The sequence below is a fragment of the Zootoca vivipara genome, chromosome 2 (genome assembly GCF_963506605.1).
Source record: "Zootoca vivipara chromosome 2, rZooViv1.1, whole genome shotgun sequence".
In the NCBI taxonomy this organism is placed as follows: Eukaryota; Metazoa; Chordata; class Lepidosauria; order Squamata; family Lacertidae; genus Zootoca; species Zootoca vivipara.
In genome coordinates, this window is record NC_083277.1 from 107,826,258 (window position 1) to 107,850,902 (window position 24,645).

At 44.8% G+C, this 24,645-nt stretch overlaps 1 protein-coding gene across 4 annotated transcripts in view; it reads right to left on the reverse strand.

Moving 5' to 3' along the window:
• STXBP4 (syntaxin binding protein 4) overlaps positions 1 to 24,645 on the reverse strand; it is a 117,852-nt gene that overhangs the window by 76,368 nt on the left and 16,839 nt on the right. For all 4 annotated transcript variants that reach the window (XM_060272007.1, XM_060272008.1, XM_060272009.1 and 1 more), the window contains 7 exons: positions 21,893 to 21,971; positions 18,171 to 18,265; positions 14,274 to 14,370; positions 12,567 to 12,679; positions 11,764 to 11,853; positions 2,836 to 2,901; positions 379 to 555 (listed from right to left, as the gene is read on the reverse strand). In XM_060272007.1, the coding sequence (XP_060127990.1) occupies positions 379 to 555; positions 2,836 to 2,901; positions 11,764 to 11,853; positions 12,567 to 12,679; positions 14,274 to 14,370; positions 18,171 to 18,265; positions 21,893 to 21,971 (717 nt within the window). The remainder of the gene's footprint in view (positions 1 to 378; positions 556 to 2,835; positions 2,902 to 11,763; positions 11,854 to 12,566; positions 12,680 to 14,273; positions 14,371 to 18,170; positions 18,266 to 21,892; positions 21,972 to 24,645) is intronic.

The following is a 24,645-nucleotide window of genomic DNA, read 5'->3' on the forward strand; positions in this document are numbered from 1 at the left end:
ATGGCCCTTGTGGTCTCTTCCAACTCTATGATTCTATGATTCTCTATGATTCTATGAAAACAAATGAGAAATCCCAGCATATTGTGGGCTTCACAATAATTAACCTTGAGCTGCGTCACATTGGCCAGTGACCACCCAAGCAAGGCTGTGGCTCAAATTTCCCCCCCGACCAAGAGAGCTCTCCAAAAAAAAGCAAGTTCATAGCTTTCGTTTCGCCCTTCCTCAGCTGCCTCCACAACACACTCTATCTATTGAATAATACAAGACAAACAGTGACCTACTTTAGGAGAACAAAAGGAAGAAAAATGAAAGACGGGATACATGACAACAGCGAGGAAAAACCATGGCAACTCTCCGAGCGGCTACTGAGGTGCTTACTTTATTTTGACCACAATGATCGCCGAGCTGAGCCCTCAGATCTGCAATTTCTACCTCAAGCAGGTGGATTACTTCCTCGTAGTCCATTTCCATGCCGCTAGCTTGCTTTTGCGCAGCTTCTGCAAGATGGATTCTGCTACGCAGGCCTCTCGCTTCCTCCACTGATGCCTTGGCTTCCTGCAGGGGGAAACCCCCCAAATATTAAAAACACGCCAACTTAATGGGGGGGGCGCAAAGAAGCAAAACCAGGGGTCAGCAAACTTTTTCAGCAGGGGGCCGGCCCACTGTCCCTCAGACCTTGGGGGGGGGGCGGACTATATTTTGGAAAAGAAGAAGAAGAACGAATTCCTATGCCCCACAAATAACCCAGAGATGCATTTTAAATAAAAGGACACATTCTACTTATGTAAAAACATGCTGATTCCCAGACAGTCCGTGGGCCAAATTTTGAAGGTGACTGGGCCGCATCCGGCCCCCGGGCCTTAGTTTGGGAACCCCTGAGCAAAACTGTTTCTGAATACGCAATTAAAAACAAATCTCTATCCTTTAATAAATAGAAGGGTTTGGGTTGTTGTTTTTTAGCCACCATGTCCTGTTGTTAGACTCCGGCTCCCATCAGCCCCAGTTTGCATGGCCAGTGGCCAGGGGACAAAGGGAGCTGTAATCCAGCAGTGTTGGCCACCCATGATCTAATCAGCATTGAAAAGCAGCTGGCAAGTCCCTTACGCACGGAATATTGCAATGCTGAAAACTGCATTGGCAGAAAGCGTGCCATGGGCTCACCCTTTGAAAACATCCGTGGGCAGAAACATCATGAATCAGCCAGATGCTGGCATATCCAGCCATGCTTTTGTTACGCCCTTTGGCTGCAACCTTGCTCCCCGGCCACTAGCCTGGTGAAAAAAAAAGGGGGGGAAGGCCTGCCTGAGAGTTTCAGAAACATTCCTGTTTATACCTGGCATGACTGCACAACGCTCCAGGAATTCTCAGCAAGAACCTACAGGCTTGACCCAAAAATATCACAAGCAAGCCCCACTTGTGCTCTTTACTGTATTGAAAATCAGGAGCAACAGCAATGTGTGAATTCACAGCTGAGGATTTTTCAGGATCTTATTTCAAGAAAAAACTTAAGGGCTTTTATCTTTTGAAGATCTCATAAACAGAATTGGACTTGTAAAAGGGTAAAAGAGTATTGAGAAATGTTCGTAATGAATTGAATGTTTAAAAGTACCTTTCCAAAAAAAAACCTGAGTCCTTTCTGTTGGGGATAATTCAGACGGATATTCCCAGGTGTGAAAAAAGTAGTAGTGCATGCTACTACTGTGGCTCATTGTTTTGTTAGGCCCCAAATGGAAAATGAGCAAGGTCCCAACCAAACAGGAATGGCAACTTAAGCTAACGGAATATGCACAGCTTGCGGACTTAAAACATAGAATAAGAGAACAAGAAGCACATATGTTTAAAGAAGATTGGAAAATGTTTATTGGATATATGGGAAATAACTGTGTACAGCTGAAAACGCTGGCAGCATTAAGATAACTTCAACAATGCAAATAAGTTTTGATGGTTGCAATAATGGAATACTGAATGCTTTAGTTTTTGTAAAATATGCAGAGATTTATGGTATGTAAAATGAACCATGGAAAGAGAAGAAGGGAAGTCAATGATATCTTAAGGATGTATAAAGGAGTACATCAAATTGTAAAACAGAAAAATTAATTAAAAATTATATATATATATATATATATATATATATATATATATATATATATATATCAGGAGGAGCAGCAACACATGAATTTGCAGCTGGGCAATTAATTATTATTTTCTGAAGATCTCATAAACAGAATAAGCCAACAACAGAGGATTACTGGTGTAGCATGGCAGTATAGATAGCATAGCATAATAGGAGGTAAGCAGTACGACAGCTCAGAGTTAAGAAAACATGGATGGTGGGTGTGGGGGGACAGGGTTTCCAGATTCAGAAAAGGAAGACAAAGCTTAGACTTCTCATAGCAGGATGAAGGGGAGGCTCTCATGCTGCTATTGAAAGGTATAGGGATCCTCTCCTCCCCTACATTTCGATATCCCAAAGGAAAATAAGAGTAAATATGCTGGCGCATGGTGAAAAACTTGCAAACAGAAATCAAAAGTTGGCCCAGTCAGGCAGATTGTGGTTAAAGCTGGAAGCAAAGTGTGAAAACATTGAGGACTACTGACACACCGAAACTGGCAAGCCCTGATCTGGTCAATGAACTGGCCCTGTCAAGTCATTGAGAGGAAATGAGAAATTACAGGAGCCACAGCTCTCTGCAGCAGCTAGGCAAACACTGAACTGAGAACCGCAAGGATTAAAGGTGCTAAATCATGGTTGCCACTGTCACATCGCTGGTGTCCCCCTGGGAAGAAAAAGGAAAATTCCGCAACAGCCCTGACTTGGCGGACGGTTTCACTTACTTGTTTGGCAGTTTGCAGCTCTTCAGCCAGCTGTTTTCTCCTATGTTCGGACTCGGCCAACTCTTCCTGTCAATGCAAAAGAGAGAAGAGTTAGTTAAGCAGTAAGAATTCCAAGGCTCTTTGAATCAAGGAAATCCGAATGTCATTGATGAGCATCACTTGTTGCTACAGTGAACTCTATATGCAGCTGCTAGCCAATGATTTGGGTTGAACAGGCATTCCCCTATAGAGTTCATCCACAGAGTTCAGTCTGGTGTGCAGGCTCATTTTAAACAAGCATATCCTCTGTGTTGCCTCTTCTTTCTCAATAAACTGGATGCACTTTTCTCTCTCTCCATCGGTTTATAGGTAAGTGATCTTGTAGGATCTCACAAAGTTCCTTGGCAATCTCTCTTTAAAACATTTCCTTATCTTAGCCACTCTGAACACCATTATTTCTGGCTGTGCTTTTGGACTGTGTGATTTGATTGAGATCCGAAGAACATACAGAACATTCTCCAAGAAAGACATTGTATACTGGCAGACTCTGTAGCCACCCCTTCCCAAAACAGATAGCTGTTTAACCCTATTACGGGACACGGGTGGTGCTGTGGGTTAAACCACTGAGCCTAGGGCTGGCCGATCAGAAGGTCGGCGGTTTGAATCCCCGTGACGGGGTGAGCTCCCGTTGCTCAGTCCCTGCTCCTGCCAACCTAGCAGTTCGAAAGCACAAAGTGCAAGTAGATAAATAGGTACTGCTCTGGCAGGAAGGTAAGCGGTGTTTCCATGCACTGCTCTGGTTTGCCAGAAATGGATTAGTCATGCTGGCCACATGACCCAGAAGCTGTACGCCGGATCCCTCGGCCAATAAAGCAGCATTTCTTTCTATATTGCTATCACATTTGAAGTATCAGAAATAAAGAACTTCTACTGGCCTGTCTCTTAAGGGGACCAATGAGGACCTTTTAGAAAGCAGAATTGCTCCTTCATTGCCCCAGACTGCTGACCTCATACTACTAGAGCACATTTCAGCCAAATCTCTGAAGTTCTTACTGACTTTTTGCCAGTTTTATTGTAGAGTCACAACACCCAGGAGGGAGGGCAAGATAATCTCTCCACCTCTGCTTCCAAGATAACAGAGTTATTGTTTTGCTGTTTTGATTATTTACTTGTTATTACCCTGTAATACCCTGAACCACCCTGAGATCTTATGATGAAAGGTGGTATATAAAACTAATAAATAAAATACTAATAAATAAGAGAGTGGCATTGGCCAGCTATGCCCTAGAATAACAGAATCAAAGAACTGTAGCGTTGGAAAGGACCCCAAGGGTCATCTATAGCTATATAGACTATAGTCCAGCCCCGTGCAATGCAGGAATCTCAGCTAAAGCATCCATGACAGATGGCCATCCAACCTCTGCTTAAAAACCTCCAAGGAAGGAGAGTCCACCACCTCCCAAGGGAGACCGTTCCACTGCCCAACAGCTCTTACTGTCGGAAAGTTTCTCCCATGTTTAGTCGGAATCTCCATTCTTGTAACTTGAAGCCATTGGTTCGAATCCCACCCGCCAGAGCAGGAGAAAGCAAGTTTGTCCCCTCTTCCATGTGTCAGCCCTTGAGATATTTGAAGGTGGCTATCGTATCTCATGTACAATATGAAGTCTTCTTTGTTTCCTCAATGGAAGAACTTAAGAGTCTGTTGGATCACGCCACAGGCATCTAATGGACCACTGTGAGAACAGGGTGCTCGGCTGCAGGAAACTGGCATATATAGGATGCTCCAGCCTGAGGGAACACTCTTTCATATGTGGTGGACTTGTAAAAGGGTAAAATAGTATTGAGAAATGATCCATAATGAATTGGCAAAAAAAAATGTTTAAAAGTACTCCCCCAAAAACACACCAGAGTCCTTTCAGTTGGGGATAATTCAGACTGAAATCCCCAGGTGTCATAAAAGGTGATTTATGTATGCCACTACTGCGGCCCGTGTTTCGTTAGCCCAAAAACGGAAAATGAGCGAGGTCCCAAGCAAAGAAGAATGGCAACTTAAGCTGATGGAATATGTGCAGCTTGCAGACTTTACATATAGAATAAGAGAACAAGAAGAACATACATTTAGAGAAGATTGGAAAACGTTTATTGAATATATGGTAAATCATGGATACTGCTGAAAACGCTGGCAGGATGACGATAAATTCAACAGTGTAAATTAGTTTTGATGGATGTAATAATGGAAAACCAATTGGTATAGTTTTTGTAAAATATGCAGGGATTCATGATATGTAAAATGAACCATGGACAGAGAAGAAGGGAAGTCACTGATATCTTAAGGATGTAAAATGAGTGTTTTTAATTGCAAAACAGAAAATTTAATATACATTATATTTATTTATTTAAAAAAAAAGAACAGGATGCTGGCCTGTGGGAAACTGGCAAGTAGAGAACCTGTGCATAACAGCACTCTCCCCTCCTGTGGCTTCCAGCAACCGGTATTCAGAAGCATTACTTCCTCTGACCATGGAGGTGGAGCAAAGCCAGCACAGCCATCAGGCACTGATAGCCGTATCCTCCATGAGTTTGTCCAATCCTTTGTTAAAGCCATGTTGGTGGCTATCACTGTCTCCTCCTCCTATAACTAAACTCTGTGAAGAAGCACTTCTTTTTATCTATCCTGAGGTTCGTTCCAAAGTTTGGTGCAGTGGCGCCCTCCATACATTTGTGGACTCTAACTCCCATCAGCCCCAGCCAGGATGGCCAATGGTCAGGGATCATGGGAGTTGGAGTCCAGTAATAACTGGAGAACCACAGGCTTCCCATCCCTGGGACGGGGGGGGGGGTAGCAGGCAGGGCTCCTCCCCCCCAGGTAGAACTCCCTGGAACTCAGTTCCGGCACCTCTCAGGTGGGTGTCATTGCCATTATAAGAGAAGAAGAAGAGAATAAGAGTTTGGATTTGATATCCCGCTTTATCACTACCCTAAGGAGTCTCAAAGCGGCTTACATTCTCCTTTCCCTTCCTCCCCCACAACAAACACTCTGTGAGGTGAGTGGGGCTGAGAGACTTCAGGGAAGTGTGACTAGTCCAAGATCACCCAGCAGCTGCATGTGGAGGAGCGGAGACGCGAACCCGGTTCCCCAGATTACGAGTCTACCGCTCTTAACCACTACACCACACTGGCTCTCACAGGGGAGGCATTCACGGTGAGCTCCAGCACCATTTTTTCTAGGAAAAAATAGCACTGGCAGGCATATAAAAGTTGAGATGACAACAAGAAGAAATGGTTTTGGAGAGTAATAGCAGGAGCTCACATTCTACCACAAAGACTAACATTTTCAATCCCAAAGAGACAAATCAATGTGTCAGTTAATTGCAGCAAGCTATTATCATCCGACAGCTTGTCTGTAGACCAAATGAAACACAGCAGCAGCCTCATTCACCCCTCCCCTCCCACATTTCAATGGGCATGTAACAATACTACATGAACAGCATGTTACGGAATCTTCAACAAAGGAGAGTGAGCCACCACCCTAATTTTACAGGCAGTCGTCATCAGAAGGAAGGAATTATGCATACACATAGACAGACAGACACAGAAGGGGGGGGACCTTGGTCCTGAACACTCCTAGTTGCACCACCCACCCACCCCAAATTGTGACTTTATTCTGAGGGTTGACTGCAACACCACCAATTCCAGGTGCTACAACAGGGTAGGGCAGGGCGATATATCGTCCAAAACCAGTTTGAAGTCCATAGCATGATATCGGTTTCATAGTTTTTGACCTGGCAATATATTGCGAATCATGATGTGTCTGTATGTGCTAAGCAAAAATCACAATGTGGGGGAAACCATGAAGTCAGCCAATGCCTCTACATAAAGGTAAAGGTACCCCTGAGCATTAGGTCCAGTTGCGGACGACTCTGGGGTTGTGGCGCTCATCTCACTCTATAGGCAGAGGGAGCCTGCAACTGTCCGCAGACAGTTTCCAGGTCATGTGGCCAGCATGACTAAGCCGCTTCTGGCGAACCAGAGCAGCGCATGGAAATGCCGTTTACCTTCCCGCCGGAGCAGTACCTATTTATCTAATTGCACTTGACGTGCTTTCGAACTGCTAGGTAGGCAGGAGCTGGGACCAAACAATGAGAGCTCACCCCATCACAGGGATTCGAACTGCCGACCTTCTGATCGGCAAGCCCTAGGCTCTGTGGTTTAGACCAGAGCGCCACCCGCGTCCCTCTACATAGCTCCATCCTTATTTCAGACATTGTGCTTTATCAGCAGATTGCAATGTTTAGCTGGCAATATATATGACGATGTTGAAAACCAGGCATCGCCCAGTCCTACAACAGGGGATGTGACTCACTGCCAGCAACTCTTGCTTACGGGCCTGAGTTAGGGTGCCAGTGCTGCAGTTTTAAAATCAGGGCATCCCTATGCAAACCCCCAGCACAGTGCAGGTTTTTCCTCTTTCTTACAATGACAAAGAGCGCTGGGAACTCAGTCCTGAAAGCCAGCCCTCTAATCTAGCAGCTCTTAGAATCATAGAATCATAGAGTTGGAAAAGACCACAAGGGCCATCCAGTCCAACCCCCTGCCAAGCAGGAAACACCATCAAAGCATTCTTGACATATGGCTGTCAAGCCTCTGCTTAAAGACCTCCAAAAAAGGAGACTTCACCACATTCCTTGGAAGCAAATTCCACTGCCGAACAGCTCTTACTGTCAGGAAGTTCTTCCTAATGTTTAGGTGGATTCTTCTTTCTTGTAGTTTGAATCCATTGCTCCGTGTCCACTTCTCTGGAGCAGCAGAAAACAACCTTTCTCCCTCCTCTATATGACATCCTTTGATATATTTGAACATGGCTATCATATCACCCCTTAACCTTCTCTTCTCCAGGCTAAACATACCCAGCTCCCTAAGCCGTTCCTCATAAGGCATCGTTTCCAGGCCTTTGACCATTTTGGTTGCCCTCTTCTGGACACATTCCAGCTTGTCAGTATCCTTCTTGAACTGTGGTGCCCAGAACTGGACACAGTACTCCAGGTGAGGTCTAACCAGAGCAGAATACAGTGGTACTATTACTTCCCTTGATCTAGATGCTATACTCTTCCTTCCATCTCACATGCTTGGGGTGGCAAAAGTTGCGATTGTGCAGTTCTAAGGGAGCAGCGCTCGGCGCATGTCTGAGACGACTTCATTTTCAGTGGGTCACATTTCCCAGGACATTCAACACAGATTTAAGGCAAAACTCCAGCTTTCCCGGGTCACTAATCCAGTGCTGCCAACACCACAGACTGCACTCGTTCCCATTAATATCTATGTGCTGTGCATGTGTTTGCAGAAGCAGGAGTTCTCTGGCTCCAGGAGATGAAGCTGCTTTGTGAGCACTGCCAGGCTTGCAGGCTCTTAGATCACCAGTCCAGACCTCTGATCAATAGCAATTATTTACTTCACAGGTCTACCTGAAATAATCAAGCCAAGTGGTGACCTAAATTGGTTGGAAGAGGATGACCTGCGTGCTTTCAATTGGAGGGGGGAAATCGTTAAATTAGTGTGCTCCTTTCAGCCACACAGAGGAGCAGCCAGTATTTCCTGCTCTTGCTTTCCCCCTTCTTTCTGCAAACATGGCCTACAGCTGCTCAACGCGTTCTCTCTTTTTTTTATTTATGGATGTGGCTGCCACACGAATAAACAGTGAGCACAGGTCGCTTACAGCACTAAATATAAAGAGGTGCCAGTTCTGTTACGAAAGGGAAAGGGGGGCAGGGGATCATTGCCTTTTCCTCCAGAGGGCCTTCTCGGTAGTGGCGCCCGCCCTGTGGAACGCCCTCCCAATATATGTCAAAGAGGGAAACAACTACCAGACTTTTAGAAGGCATCTGAAGGCAGCCTGGTTTAGGGAGGCTTTTAATGTTTAATAGATTACTGTGTTTTATTTTTCTGTTGGAAGTGGCTGGGGAAAACCAGCCAGATGGGCGGGGTATAAATAATAAATTATTATTATTATTATTATTATTATTATTATTATTGGCACCTCAAAGCAGTAAAACTGGCCCCTTGACCACATTTTTAATCACAGAGCATTTGATGCATAAACACTGTGTCATCAGCCCATGTCGTCGTCTTCTCCCTAACAACTGCCATGAATGGGAGAGGAAGCAGAAGTCAGGCCTCATCCCTGAATGGCCTGGTGAACTTTGAAAGAAAGAACTCCAAGTTTTCATTTTTCCTCCTCTCCCCCCATCCCTTTTCCTTTAGTGTCGTGTCCTTCGGATTGCAAGCCTAAAGTCAGGGAATGTATTTTTTGATTACCGCAAGCCTCTCTGTGAGACTGTTTTCAGATGAAAAGCGGAGCACAAATCCTTTTAGACAAATATACAGTGGTACCTCGCAAGACGAATTTTTCGCAAGACGCATTCGTCTTGCGATCTGATGGTGACTCGCAAGACGAATTCGTTTCGCGAAAAATTCGCCTTGTGAATCGCGGTTTCCCATAGGAATGCATTGAAATTTAATTAATGTGTTCCTATGGGCAAAAAAAATATATCAGTACATTCCTATGGGGAACCGCGATTCACAAGGCGAATTTTTCGCAAAACGAATTGACTCACAGAACGAATTAAATTCGTCTTGCGAGGCACCACTGTATAATCTAAACACCCCTGAGGAACTATGTCACAAAATGCACTGAGCCAATAAACTTTCCTTCCTGTGCACCTTTTGAGATTTCATCTCGTCTTCTCCCCGCCATCAGAAATGTTGGAAAGGATTCCCCAAGAGACTGTACTTCTTGACTTCGCTTGGTGTACAGCTGACTAAATAGTCTTTGTGAATTCTGTCTAATCAAAGTCTTACACCAAGAAGACCTACTACTAAATGATCAAAAGGAAAGCAATGTAGCAGCAAATTAAAAACATTTCGGCTGTAGCAGAGGTAGCAACGGCAATAACAGCGGTTGCCAGCACTGAGGACTTATTGTGGAAGTCTACGGAGACTTCTATCCTGGGGGCAAGTCCAAGGGACATAATCAGAAATGTTCTTTTATTACTGAACAAATTAAGTCTTACTACAGTCAGTCACACAGGAACAGTGATTATTCCATGAAGCTGGCAGAGCACTACTGAAATCTAAATTACAGAGTAGGAAACCTTCTGCCAGTAGAAAATTAAAGAATGCCTATAATAAGTAACAGTTTAAAGAGAGGTGTTCCCCCCGCCCCTCAATCTCTCTTTCCAAAAGCACTTGTGCAAGAATAGAAATATATACCTTACTTGTTGCTTGGAACCTTATCTCCATGCGACGTAAAAGGAAATCAGTTTTATGGAATGGGCAATCAAATGAACATTCACACTTCCCAAGCTACCAAAGATGAACCTATCACTGATTAGTGATATTTGGGTTAAAAACATATAAAAGGGGGAGGAAGAGAACTCATTTAGAAATCTGGGAGTCCTTAAAAGACAATGAGAAAATAAAAACAACAGGATGAAAGCAGGTCTGCAATGTTTAGTTTGATAAATTGATTAGATCAGGGTTCCCCAAACTTGGATCTCCAGCTTTTTTTTTGGACTACATTTCCCATCATCCCTGACCACTGACTCATGCTAGCTAGGGATGATGGGAGTTGTAGTTCAAAAACAAATGGAGACCCAAGTATGGGAAACTCTGGATTAGATCCACCAGCAAAGATGTTTGGAGCCATTTTAAAAAAGTGCCTCTGATGAACTGGGAGGATATTTAAAAGCATTTTCCAACGTTTGTTTCCTGTCCTTCGGCCAAAAAGCAGATATGCACCCATCCCTTTATTCTCACAAGAGTAATGCCATATATGTTAAGCTAAGAGATACTATCTGGTCAAAGGTTAACCACTAAGTTTGTGGTTAGCCAGCTAGTCCTTGATACAAGTCCCACACTGTAACCCAGCAATTCTCCAATGCGCTGCTCTCCAGGGTTATGGTCTGCAAGCATATGAGGCTACCACCTTGCTGAAGCTTAGTAGGCCTGGGTGGTCTCTTTTACCCCTGGAGGGACGCGGGTGGCACTGTGGTCTAAACCACTGAGCCTCTTGGGCTTGCCGATCAGAAGGTCGGCGGTTCGAATCCCCACAACGGGGTGAGCTCCCGTTGCTCTGTCCCAGCTCCTGCCAACCTAGCTTTTCGAAAGCACGCCAGTGCAAGTAGATAAATAGGTACCACTGTGGTGGGAAGGCGAACAGCAGTTCTGTGCACTCGGGCTTCTGTCACGGTGTTCTGTTGTGCCAGAAGCAGTTTAGTCATGCTGGCCACATGACCTGGAAAGCTGTCTGTGGACAAATGCCGGCTCCCTCGGCCTGAAACCAAGATGAGCGTCACAACCCCATAGTCGCCTTTGACTGGATTAACCGTCCAGGGGTCATTTACCCCTGAAACCATTTGAATGTCTTAGAGCCCCTAAAGGAAAAGACTTATTAACATAAAACTGCTGTAGACCACTCAAAGCCCATAAAGGGGGAGGGCAGGAAACATATATATGTATATGCATGCACAAAGACATATATAAACAATGGTTCAGTTTGACCTTCCTTGGAGAAGCAGAAACAGTTATCCCAGATATGCAAGGCAGCTCCCTAACCACCTATTTCTCAAAATCAAGCCAAAAAAAAATCTAACTCAATGGTGTCAACATGGTATAAAGAATACACAAACACCAGTTTCTATGCTCCTTCAAATTTATTTTAATTCATTCCATTTCCACTTTTCAAAAACCAAAAAGTACTTGCATTATAGGGTTGCCATATTTCAAAAAGTGAAAATTGAGTTGTTGAGCTTTTTTTTTTGGCAAGGTTATTGAGTTTTTGGGTTGTTTGTTTTACAGTTAACCGGCTATGTCCGGTAAATTCCAGATGCATGGCAACCCTACACTTGGAGAGATGAGTATATTTTGTTTCAGATGAGCAAAGTAAACTATTACCTTCAATTTGCATATTTCTTGTAAGGCCTCACTTCTCTCTTTCTTAAGTTCTTCCAATTCCTCTCTTTCCAAAGGATCACAGGAGACAAACTGGATGCATTGAAATATTGGGGGGGGGGGGAGAGTGGAGATTGTTAACAAAGAAATTTTGGAATAATTAGGTCAGTTTTATCCATGATGATACTTAAACACCTACATTGTATAACACCTACATTAACCATTAATATTTTAAGATTATGTAAAATGATGCTATTTTTATTGTTGTTGTTACTTTGCGGAGACTGTATTAAATTTTATTTAATAAAAATAATAATGAAAATAAAACCAATTTAATCCAGTCTTATTAAGAGATCTGCCTGTTACTCCAATGAATTAACTTGACTTGCAAAATCAATAAGTACAAATTAGAAAAGAATCTAACATGCTGGCCTTCATACATGTTTGTGTGGGGTGGGGGTGGGGGTGTTTATCAAAGCCCTAAGTTATTGCTTAATAGCCAATGGTTTTTAGAAGAAGCTAATAAGAGAATTTCATTTTAAAATGCAAGATTGAACAGGGGTTTGCAATATTAAATTCGTAAAATCAACCATTAGAAAGACACAAAACTGAAGGGAAGAAAGCCCAACAATATACTATCAGGAGAAGGACAATGCAGGACAGCTATATGAAATAAAAGTAACAAATTATTGTTGTTATTATCTATTAATTTATTCAATGAATGAATGAATGATTAAATAAACAAAGTCCAGAATGTTGATCAATGGACAGAGCTCCATATTACTTACATTACACACTTTACTTACCTGTGAATCTAGTAATTGGGCAATTTCGTGGGGATTAAATGCTGCTTGTCCTTGGGCACCACCTGCCCCATCTAGCTGCAAACAGAATAGGTTTCTTGCCACCTGGACAAAATCTAAAACAGAGGCTAAGTGAGCATGAACATGCCTGATCAATGGCAAAAGAAGCAATTTCAAGATTGGGCCCAACTTTTAGCTGCCTGTTGAACAATTGCTATGTTTTCCCGATCTTCCCCAAGTTTCTCCCCATCACCCATTTCCTATGAAACACCAGTTATGAATTGCATGTAGGGAAATTTGTGAGCAAAATGACAGCAGGGTTTTTTAACAAGTTAGCTAGGTTAACTGCCATCAGTGTTATGTTAACTTTTGGCAACCCTTAAAAAGGCTTGGATTAGATGAGAGAGCTATAGATTCACACACATTCTCCTCTCACTTACGGGCACTGTGCTCATTAAGCTACCTCCCTTCTTTGGCACAATCCATAGTTTCCCATTAAATCGGGCATAGGCAAACTCGGCCCTCCAGATGTTTTGAGACTACAACTCCCATCATCCCTGACCACTGGTCCTGTTAGCTAGGGATGATGGGAGTTGTAGTCCCAAAACATCTGGATGGCCGAGTTTGCCTATGCCTGCGTTAAATAGTTGGTAAGCTATAGGTTGCACTTCTCCACATACTAGGGACAGAGGCACTTTGGTTCCCCCCCCCAATGTTTTGGGTTTTTTTTAGGGGGCCGACCAGTCTCCCATTGTTCTGAGGGTGAACATGGAGCTGGGCACAAGGCAGCTCCTCCTCCTGCTGCCACAACTGGCTGGGGGGCGGAGACTTCCCCTGTCTTTGCCTTGCCGCTGGGGTCATACGGCCACCGCGTTCGACTCCACCCCCTGGCTCCACGCCCTAAGCAAGCAAACTGTGAGAGAAGCCCACAATATTACATAGAGCTGCCCAATGCAGAGGCTTGTGTGGTCCAACTTAAACACAGGTTTATTGCTGTAATGAATAGGGCTGGGCAATATACTGATGTATCGTCCAAACCCAGTAGGAAGCTCATATCATGATAGTGGTTTCCTAATTTTTGACCTATAAATATATCCCAAATCATGGTGTGTGCTATGCAAAAATCATGATGGATGCGGAAAAACCATGAAGCCAGCCAACGCTTCTCCATAGCTCCATCCTTATTTCAGACATCATGATACCATATCAGTATGTCATGATGTTTAGCGGATGATCTATCACAGGGGTCCCCAAACTAAGGCCTGGGGGCTGGATGCAGCCCGCACGAGCCAATTGTGCGGCCCCCGCCGACCCCTGCTCTTATCGGTGTGCCGTGGCGCAGTTGCCCATCTCTGGGTCGGGTCGGCGCCAGAAATAGCTTGTGTGCACGCTCGAGCCGGAGAACGCACTCCCATAGGCACGCGCACAAACTATTTCTGGTGTTGTGCCGACCCAGAATTGCACCAGAAATGACGTCTGCGCATGCGCAGAAGCCATTTCCGGCACCGCACCAGAAAAAGCGAGTGTGCGCGCGTATGGGAGTGCGTCCCCCCCCCCCCGCCCTCCGCACGATCGGCGCCAGAGGAACCTGCCCGAAGCCGGGTAAGTTTGGGGACCGCTGATCTATCATAATGTTGAAAACCAGACACCGAGAGGAAGGCTTTTATGCAGCGTTCCCTGTTACCATTTCCCTAGAACTCACTTCATTACCTCCAAAAGACACTGTTCCTTTAGGATCCTTTGGTAGCTGCTGCCTTAGGATTTCTTGCTGTTCTTTCGTGGGTTGAATCCCGAGATAATTCAGAGCCTAGAAGCAGGATTAGGCGAGAGAGAAAGCACAGGGGTTCGAATTCTCTATCTGACAACAATGGGACACATTGCACCTCCTTTTATTTGTGTTGTTTTAACTTGCTTAAGTCGCCTTGCCAGTCTGGAAGAAGGTGGGATGTTACTACTACGACTACTACTAATAATAAATAAAGCCCTAACACACTTCCTACTTTCTCTCTCCAACACTGGATCATGGGGTGCATCTGTTCCATAAAAGCCAACTCCTCATGGTTGAGGTCTTTTCACAGTAAAATATTTGAGGGGGCCAGCCCCCCCCCCACGGTTGGCATTACTATTCAAATGGTGTGCAGCTGCTGTGTTTCATTATCACTTATGTGGGGCAAGGCTGACCTGCCCAAACTGTTAGCATAAATCCTATGCAAGGAAAAAAAGCTGCATGTGACTGATTGTTTACATTATAAGACTGCTGCAACTTTCCCACACACAGGAGACACTGTAACTTGATCTCCTGTCATGTGATGTTCTTTGTTCTGTTTCTACTTTCACTTTTGACTGAGTGAGAGTGATGAAGCACACACTTAATAATCGCTACGATTGTTTGCTGTCTTCTTTATTGAACCCTGTGGATTGGGCTCCCTTGATCTGTTCCTACACATCAACAGAGAGAAAAGTTTTGCATACACTCGTAAGTGTGCTGTGGCGGAATCGAAACCCTGATTCTGCAAAACGCCTTCACGGAAGAAAAGCATTTACGTGGCGCTCTGGAGCTTTCAAAGTGGTTTGCGCACATTATCTCAGAAGGACATAAGCACAGGTTTATCCTTTCTCTGTTGCCTAACCCATCCTCCTTGTAATGTTTGAATGGGTCTCCTAGTGGCTGCCAAGAAAGCACACAATGTATCAGGGCAGGTGCGCAACAAGCAAGAGTCCCGCGTGAAAGCTGGCGGGTGCTTTCTAGAGACAATCCAAAGCGGGCCACTTTGAAACCTCCATTCATTCCAGCGGGCTCTTCCTGAAAAGGTTGGGGAGGTGTGCAGAGAATGCGGGGGGGTAGATGGTGCTTCTTCTAGGTGTTGGGTGGGTGGGTTGCCTATTGAAGTAAGATAAGCAGGGGGATAAAGCAGCCGGGCTGATTTACAGTGCCATTTTCTGGCACCCAAACAAGGATTTTAAAGGAAGGAGATTTGAAAAGAGGCGTATGCAGCTTGAAACGCAACTCAGGTGGGTTGCATCAGCACTTAGTCTCCTAAAACAAACAACTGACGGCAAGAAAAAGGAAAGAAAGAGCAAATTCGGAAGCCCAATCTTCAAGCACTTACACAAAAATGATATAAATATCTAAGTGGTCTGCCCTCCGCAGCTCTTTCCCCGCTTATTTTTCTGCTCTCGGTATAGATGAAGTGAGAGAAGAGGGTATCACCAAAAAGAGAAATGAGATCTTTTTAGCAAAACAACTTTGGGAAATAGCTGGGGAAGAAGGCGGTGGCAGAACTTTGATAAAAGCACCTTGATGGAAGCACTTGAAAAGAAAAGAAAAATTGTATCACTGATACCCAAAACACTTTCCTCTCAAACTGTAGGTGTTTTCAGGGAAAGAAGAAATTTTAGTAATGGGAGACTTGACTTCAACTTCTCTATTATCTGCTGGGTTACAAACGCCCCTAGGCATGAAATCTCCAGCAAATTGCAGCCATAGTTTGCTAGCACAACTTCCAAACTCAGACGTAGGAGGAAGGAGCAAGGGTCATCCGTTACCCTTGGCTTGTTCTTCACTAACAGGGAAGAGCTCACACTTTCCAAGAGAATACACAAGCTGAAATCCAGCTATTTTCTGAAATTCACACTTGAATTTTGCAAAGCTGTTTCTCCACCCACCCCCCCAAAAAACGTGCACAAACATTCACATATGCATGCATTGCATTATGAAAGGCTATTTGCAAAAAAATGTGCAAATTGGGCAAAGTAACGCCCCCGAAACATGCATATGAGGAAAAAGGCACCCAAAAATACTGATGAATTTTCATTAGGTTTTTATATGATTATGGACAAAGCAAACCGATGTGGAAATGTGGCAAATGGAATTTAGGATTGGAAAAAAATGAGAAACGGTAGTAGAGAGCTGTTTAAAAACAAATAAATGTGTGTACAAGCAAGGCTGCCCTGTTGAATATACTTCCTTGCTCCAAACTCACAATGAATCACAGGCTTCCATATTGTTCTTCCGGGAAATAATCTTTGGCTGGAATCCTGCTCTCGCTGCATGGAGGGAGTGAACACATTGTGGAGTAGCACTTAATAAGAGTTAAGTAGGATCCGGCCCTTCAATGTAGCCAGGGAAGCCACATTCATGACAAGGATGCTGAACAAAGCCAAGCTATTTACTCCAATCAGAGGCCCATCCGTGCTATAACACAGGGTTTCCCAGACTTGGGCCTCCCCCTGTTTTCGGACTACGATTCCCATCATCCCCGACCACTGGTCCTGCTAGCTAGGCATGATGGGAGTTGTAGTCCGACAACAGCAGGAGAAGACCCTAGTTTGGAAACCCTGCTCTAACACAAGGTCTCCCACCCACCTGCTCCTCCAAGGTCTATAGCCTGTTGCACCATACTCAGCAGCCATGCACCCAGGTTGGGGGAGCTCTGCTCAGTTCCTTTCAGGAAGCCAACTTGAAACTTGCTTTCAATGCACACAGGGTGGAGTGAGGAAGGAGAAGGACTGCAGCCCCTAAAAACAGCTGGGGGGGGAATGCAGGATGGCACCTCCACTGTGAAATTTCTTGCAACCATTTCCAAGAGAAAATGTGGCTCCAAAAACTGTCTAATCCATGGGTAGGCAAACTAAGACCCAGGGGCCGGATCCAGCCCAATCGCCTTCTAAATCCAGCCTGCGGTCGGTCCAGGAATCAGCGTGTTTTTACATGAGTAGAATGTGTCCTTTTATTTAACTCTGGGTTATTGGTGGGGCCTGCCTGGTGTTTTTGCATGACTAGAATATGTGCTTTTATTTAAAATGCATCTCTGGGTTATTTGTGGGGCATAGGAATTCATTCTTTCTTCTTCTTCTTCTTTTTCAAAATGTAGTCAGGCCGCCCACAAGGTCTGAGGGACCCCTGCTGAAAAAGTTTGCTGACCCCTTTCTAACCCTTTTCTTCAGCTGCATTAACGTGTAAACTCCTCTATTTGGATCTCAATCCACATAAGCACTCAGTCCCTGCCACTCTCTTTGTGAGCCCAAAGAGTCCTTGCTGAAATCCATTTACTTGGCAAGAAGAACAAAAGCGCTGCAAGTTCATGTCGTAGCCACAAAGTGCTCATAACTCCCGGCCAAAATGGGAATCTTCCAGTTACTTTGGCTGGAGACCTACAGTAATATATTGCGAATTTTAGAGATCGCTAGAAATAAGCTAGTGTGACTATGAAAATATTTTAAAAGGAAAGACAACAAGGGCCCCGAGCCAAAGTAAACCGCTAGAGCCAAAGTAAATTGCCGAAATTAATGGGATATAAAGTCAATGGGAGCTCAAGCACAACTTTCCCTAGATTTGGGCTAAAGGTTCCTGCGTCGTTTGCAAAAGGCAGTTGCGACGCTAGGAGAGGAAATCACAGCAGAAAAAGTAGCATCGAAAGCTTAAAAACATTTTCATCCAGCCAGGCCATTTCAATATTTGCTAAATAATTTCATCAGGCAACAAATGTTGATTCAGCACAGCAAACCATTGGTCTCATGAGTATTATTTACCTGCGTGGAATAGTAATTTCTGTCCCCAACTTGCCACAGGAACAAAGGTAAAAAAATCAGACAGAAGATATTTACCATCTCTAGTTTATCTGCTTGGAGACGAACAGTGGGGTTTAGGGAAATCTTCCTTCTTTGTGGTCCATAATCATCGCTCCACGTGGGGCGAGCAGCTAGGAGGCAACAGGTTGCACATTAATTGGAAATCTAATTGGAACTTTTTCCTCCTGAAGGATGTGTTCCGAACTCCTGCTGTTCAAACAACTGGAGCTAATCACCTGAATACCAGAATCAACCCGTGTTTGTTATTCTGCCCCCCCCCCCTTAAATGGTAAGCAAGATGCGATTTAAATGTTTATTAGAGATCTCAAATGGAAACTGATGGATGCTGCTGAAATACCAGTTAGACCTTCTTGTACGAACCCACCAAGATATGAGGGTGGTGGTGGGGAACCTCACCCCAAAACCTGGAGGATAATTGGGGAATGAACGGGCTGTGGATCAAACAGACATTATTGAAACATGAACGGTCATATAATGAGAGAGGCACATGGCTTGGACCTGTGACACCTCTTTTAAAAAACAAACAAAAGGAAACACACACACAGAGAGAGAGAAATAAGTTGATAAAGGCTGTGGCACAGATGCACATAATTTCTTTTGGTGGGGAGGGGGCATTTCTTTGGACTCCTGCCAAGTCACCAAAACTGCTTTCTAAAACATCCCCCAAAGTCTGCATATTTCCAGAACAATAACAATAACAATAACAATTTATTACTTATACCCAGCCCATCTGGCTGGGTTTCCCAAGCCACTCTGGGCGGCTCCCAACAGAATATTAAAAACACGTTAAAACACCAAAGATTAAAAACTTCCCTATACAGGGCTGCCGTCAGATGTCTTCGAAAAGTCACATAGTTGTTTATTTCCTTGACATCTGATGGGAGGAATGGGACATTCCACAGGGCGGGTGCCACCACCGAGAAGGCCCTCTGCCTGGTTCCCTGTAACCTCACTTCTCGCAGGGAGGGAACCGCCAGAAGGCCCTCGGAGCTGGACCTCAGTGTCCAGGCTGAACAATGGGGGGTGGAGACGCTCCTTCAGGTATACTGGACCGAGGCCATTTAGGGCTTTAAAGGTCAGCACCAATTGTGCTCGGAAACGTACTGGGAGCCAATGTAGGTCTTTCAAGACCAGTGTGTTATATGCATGGTTGAGCAAGCATGGCTGTACCAACACTAGACAACCCAAACAGTATTCTACCACCCAAGGTGCATGTGCTTTTAGAATACCCCAACATATTTTTGCATCTATAGCTGTACGTACATACATGAACTGCTTGTTTAAGACATATGGGAGAAGCGGCTTGGAGGTAAAACAAGGATTTTGCCTATGCCTGAGCCCTTGCCTCCTACCCAACCTTCGGCAAATGTGAAAACAAAATGCAGGGTGCTTTTTTTACACTCATTTTATATCCTTAATATACATGTGCCAAATATATGTTAAGTGCAGAGTCCTATAAGCACCGGAAAATACTTAAGTTTCTATGGCAACTGGATCTTCAGATACGCTGGTGTTATCCACCATGCTGTGCCACAGTGAGCCTATTGATTACTAACGCTATAAGCTTGACAGGTTTTCAATCTGCCTACTTCCAGGGAAGCCTGACCATGTCTATTTGTTTGTCACAGGTGTCCGGTGTGGCATTGCAAAGCATTCTGGGAGTGTTAGTTCATGCAGGGCTCCAGCCAGGCCTACTGAATGGAACGACTGCTGCAGAAACCAGGGCTTAGCTTAGAATTCACTCAAACAACAACAACAATTTATTTGTATGCCGCCCATCTGACTGGGGTGCCTCAGCCCCTCTGGGTGGCTTCCAACGAATGAAAACATCAAACACAGTAAAAACCCAAACATTAAAAACTTCCCCTATACAGGGCTGCCTTCAGATGTCTTCTCAAAGTCAGGTAGTTGTTTATTTCCTTGACATCTGACGGGAGGGCGTTCTAGGGAAGAACTGTCACGGAGGGCAAGCTTGTCCAGCGTTACAGATATTCTCAAGGAGGAAGCTTTTGTGTAAGCTTATGAAGAACCCCATATTCATGGAATTGTAGAGTTGGAAGGGACCTTGAGGGTCATTTAGTCCAACCCCCTGCAATGCAGGAATATGCAGCTGCCCCAAATGGGGAATGAACCTGCAACCTTAGTATTCCCTGAAACAGACTTTGAAAACCATTTATTACTCCCTTTATAGGTAAAGGGCCCCTGGACGGTTAAGTCCAGTCAAAGGCGACTATGGGGTTGTGGCGCTCATCTCACTTTTCAGGCCGAGGGAGCCGGCGTTTGTCCACAGACAGCTTTCTGGGTCATGTGGCCAGCATGACTAAACCACTTCTTGCGCAACAGGACACTGTGATGGAAACCAGCGCACACGGAAACACCGTTTACCTTCTTGCCACAGCAGTACCTATTTATCTACTTGCACTTGTATGCTTTTGAAATGCTAGGTTGGCAGGAGCTAGGACAGAGCAACAGGAGCTCACCCCGTCGTGGGGATTCAAACCACTGACCTTCCTATCGGCAAGCCCAAGAGGCTCAGTGGTTTAGACCACAGCGCCACCCTTTATATCCCACATCTTTTCCATTATGGTACTCAAAGTGACTTGCATGGGCCTCCAAGATGGTCTCCCATCCTTTCACTAGCCAGACCCAGATCTGTTTAGCTTCAGAAAGGTAGCTACATCATGAGCTTTGGAAGAGACCCTGGCACCCACAGCCCCAATCCCCAGGTGTCAATCCTATAGCTGTACAAGACAAATGAGCAAAGAAAGGGTGCATTGTCCTTGCTGGTTACAAGTAGGGTTGCCAGACTCAATAGAGGACAGGACTTCTGTGCCTTTAATTGCCCTGCTCTCTTTTGAGTCTGGAAACCTTAAAAAGAAACCAGCAGACCCTTTGTTTAATTCAGTGTTTCTCAAACTTTTTTGGGCCAAGGCACACTTGTTCCATGAAAAAAATCACGAGGCACACCACCATTAAAAAAGTTAAAAAATTTAACTCTGTGCCGCCCTATATTGACTATATAATTATGACTGTAAGAAACACTTGCCAATTGCTGTGTTGGTTGCAATCTCCTGTAATAAGGCTTCACAAGCCGCTGATTTCTCTGCCAGCACAATCCTTTGCTCAGCAAGTTTCAGGTTGAGCTCATCCAGCCAGCTTCTTTAAGTTTGTCTAAAACCACCCTCCCGTGGTGGTGGCTGTTGAGAGCTGCGCTCGCCCCGCGTCGTGACCCGGCCGGCTTCCTTTCCGGCGGGCCAGTGATGTGCATTGGCGGCCGCCAGGCACGTGACAATGCACGTGACAATGCAAATCGCCCTTCTCATCGCCGCACGTCGCGGCACACCAGCCAGCGTCTCGCGGCACACTAGTGTGCCGCGGAACAGTGGTTGAGAAACGCTGGTTTAATTTCCAAGCAAAGGGTCTGCTGGTTTCTCTTTCAGGTTTCCAGACTCAAAAGAGAGCAGGGCAATTAAAGGCACAGAAGTCCCGTCCTCTATTGAGTCTGGCAACCCTAGTTACAAGCCAGGACAATCCATCCTTCTTCAGCCATCCCACAAACTAATCAATGGTCATTATATTAGAAATGGACTGCTAAACAATCCATCCATTTGTGTTAGGGGAACAATTGGCGCACAATAGAGGCTTTTTCAAAAGGAAAAGTAAACACATTACATGCCACTCCTGTGAGAAAGGTAATGGCAACTATGTGATGAGAAAGCAAAGAGGTGAGAGTTTACCCCCAGCAGAGGCATCAGCGGAACTGTTGTTTGCAGAAAATGCGGGAGATTGTTCTCTCTTCTTGAATCCGGCTTTCGCCTATGAAAGAAAGAACACAAAATAAGGAGGTGCCTTTTGGTAAAGTAGGTCAAGGACCAAACGAACAAATGTCATTAAAAACCAAACACACAAACACACACACACACACACACACACACACACACACAGGCTGATTACAGAAAAGAAGCCCTGGCTAATGCTTTATCTAAACTTCAGATGAATATACAATACATATCAAAAGCTTTAAAAGAAACTGGTTCCCTTTACAACATGCGCCCATAGAATTATGATAAGCAGCTTTGGAAGAGTGGTCTGTTATTGATTGTTCTTCAAGCAGCCCCAGAACAGCTGGAATAAAACCATGGTTATTTAGTTTTTTTCTCCGCCTGCCACTGCAAAGAAATCCACCTCCACCCTATCAACTCATGCAGCGATGCAACCAGGCTAGAAGGGACACTGTTAACTGCAGAGAGTGAGAGAAGCTACATAAGCCAAAAGGAACTTAATTTGGCAGGCCGGACCAATCCGTGGTCACCAAGCCAAACCGCCAGCCACAAAGAACGGGAGGGTGCATTCCGTCAGATATGTGGGCAACCTTAAGTACTGCGCGACTGGTAAAAAGCGCACTCCCGACTGAGGGCCTCTAGCTAAGGAATTCCAGGCTGGATCCAAGGCTGGAAAAGGGCTTCAATACACTCCTACTTCCCTGACATGGCTTTTTAAAAATGTCCAATTTCTCTTAGTAGCTCTGCACAGACAGTGGCTACGGTGGTGGTCCCGAGAACGAGGAGATCCAAAGTGGGAACTGGATGCCATTTATTACTCAAAAGGCACGTATAACTCTTGCCAGACAGATCGCTGTCCTTTTCTGACAAAAAAAAAAACAAGCCCAGTAGCATTGAGAATTTCCACTGTTTCGTGCCGTGTCATAGAATTAATAATAATAATAAATTTTTATTTATACCCCGCCCTTCCCGGTTTAGAAACCGGGCTCAGGGCGGCTAACAACAAATATAAAACACTGATTCAAAATGACTTAAAAACAGATTAGAAACACTATAAAATACAACATCAATATAGCATCGCCAGGGCTAACTGGCCAAGTTAGTCCTGCTAAGGCCAGCAAGGAGACCAGGGAAGGGTTTCTTCATAAAAAAGGGAAGGGAAAAAGGAATGGAGGATCAGGCTATATTAAAGGCCAGGCTCTGTCTTACAGGGCCTGCGGAAGGAGATCAAGTCCCACAGGGCCCTAGTCTCATAGGACAGAGCATTCCACCAGGTTGGTGCCATCACTGAAAAGGCCCTGGAGGATAATCTGGCTTCTTTAGGGCGCCGGAGACTCTTAAGCTGTCAAGAATTCTAGAAAGTGTTAATGGCTAAAATTAAAAAAAAGAATCATAGAATCATAGAGTTGGAAGAGACCACAAGGGCCATCCAGTCCAACCCCCTGCCAAGCAGGAAACACCATCAAAGCATTCTTGACATATGCCTGTCAAGCCTCTGCTTAAAGACCTCCAAAGAAGGAGACTCCACCACACTCCTTGGTAGCAAATTCCACTGCCGAACAGCTCTTACTGTCAGGAAATTCTTCCTAATGTTTAGGTGGAATCTTCTTTCTTGAAGTTTGAATCCATTGCTCCGTGTCCGCCAAGAGCATGGGAACATTTGATCATATGTCCCAGGGAAGCTCTGATTGATTGATTGATTTCATTTATATATCACCCTTTGCTACAAGGAACTGAAAGTGGTGTGCATGGTTCTCCTCCTCCCCATCTTATCCACCCAACAACCTTGCGAGGTAGGTTAGGCTGAGAGTGAGAGACTGGCCCAAGGTCACCCAGTGAGCTTTCATGGCTGAGTGGGCATTCGAACCCTGGTCTCCCAGGTTCCTAAGTCTGACACTCATAGAATCATAGAATCATAGAATCATAGAGTTGGAAGAGACCACAAGGGCCATCCAGTCCAACCCCCTGCCAAGCAGGAAACACCATCAAAGCATTCCTGACAGATGGCTGTCAAGCCTCTGCTTAAAGACCTCCAAAGAAGGAGACTCCACCACACTCCTTGGCAGCAAATTCCACTGCCGAACAGCTCTTACTGTCAGGAAGTTCTTCCTAATGTTTAGGTGGAATTTTCTTTCTTGTAGTTTGAATCCGTTGCTCCGTGTCCGCTTCTCTGGAGCAGCAGAAAACAACCTTTCTCCCTCCTCTATATGACATCCTTTTATATATTTGAACATGGTTATCATATCACCCCTTAACCTTCTCTTCTCCAGGCTAAACATACCCAGCTCCCTAAGCCGTTCCTCATAAGGCATCGTTTCCAGGCCTTTGACCATTTTGGTTGCCCTCTTCTGGACACGTTCCAGCTTATCAGTATCCTTCTTGAACTGTGGTGCCCAGAACTGGACACAATACTCCAGGTGAGGTCTGACCAGAGCAGAATACAGTGGTACTATTACTTCCCTTGATCTAGATGCTATACTCCTATTGATGCAGCCCAGAATTGCATTGGCTTTTTTAGCTGCTGCATCACACTGCTGACTCATGTCAAGTTTGTGGTCAACCAAAACTCCTAGATCCTTTTCACATGTACTGCTCTCAAGCCAGGTGTCTCCCATCCTGTATTTGTGCCTTTCATTTTTTTTGCCCAAGTGTAGTACTTTACATTTCTCCTTGTTAAAATTCATCTTGTTTGCTTTGGCCCAGTTGTC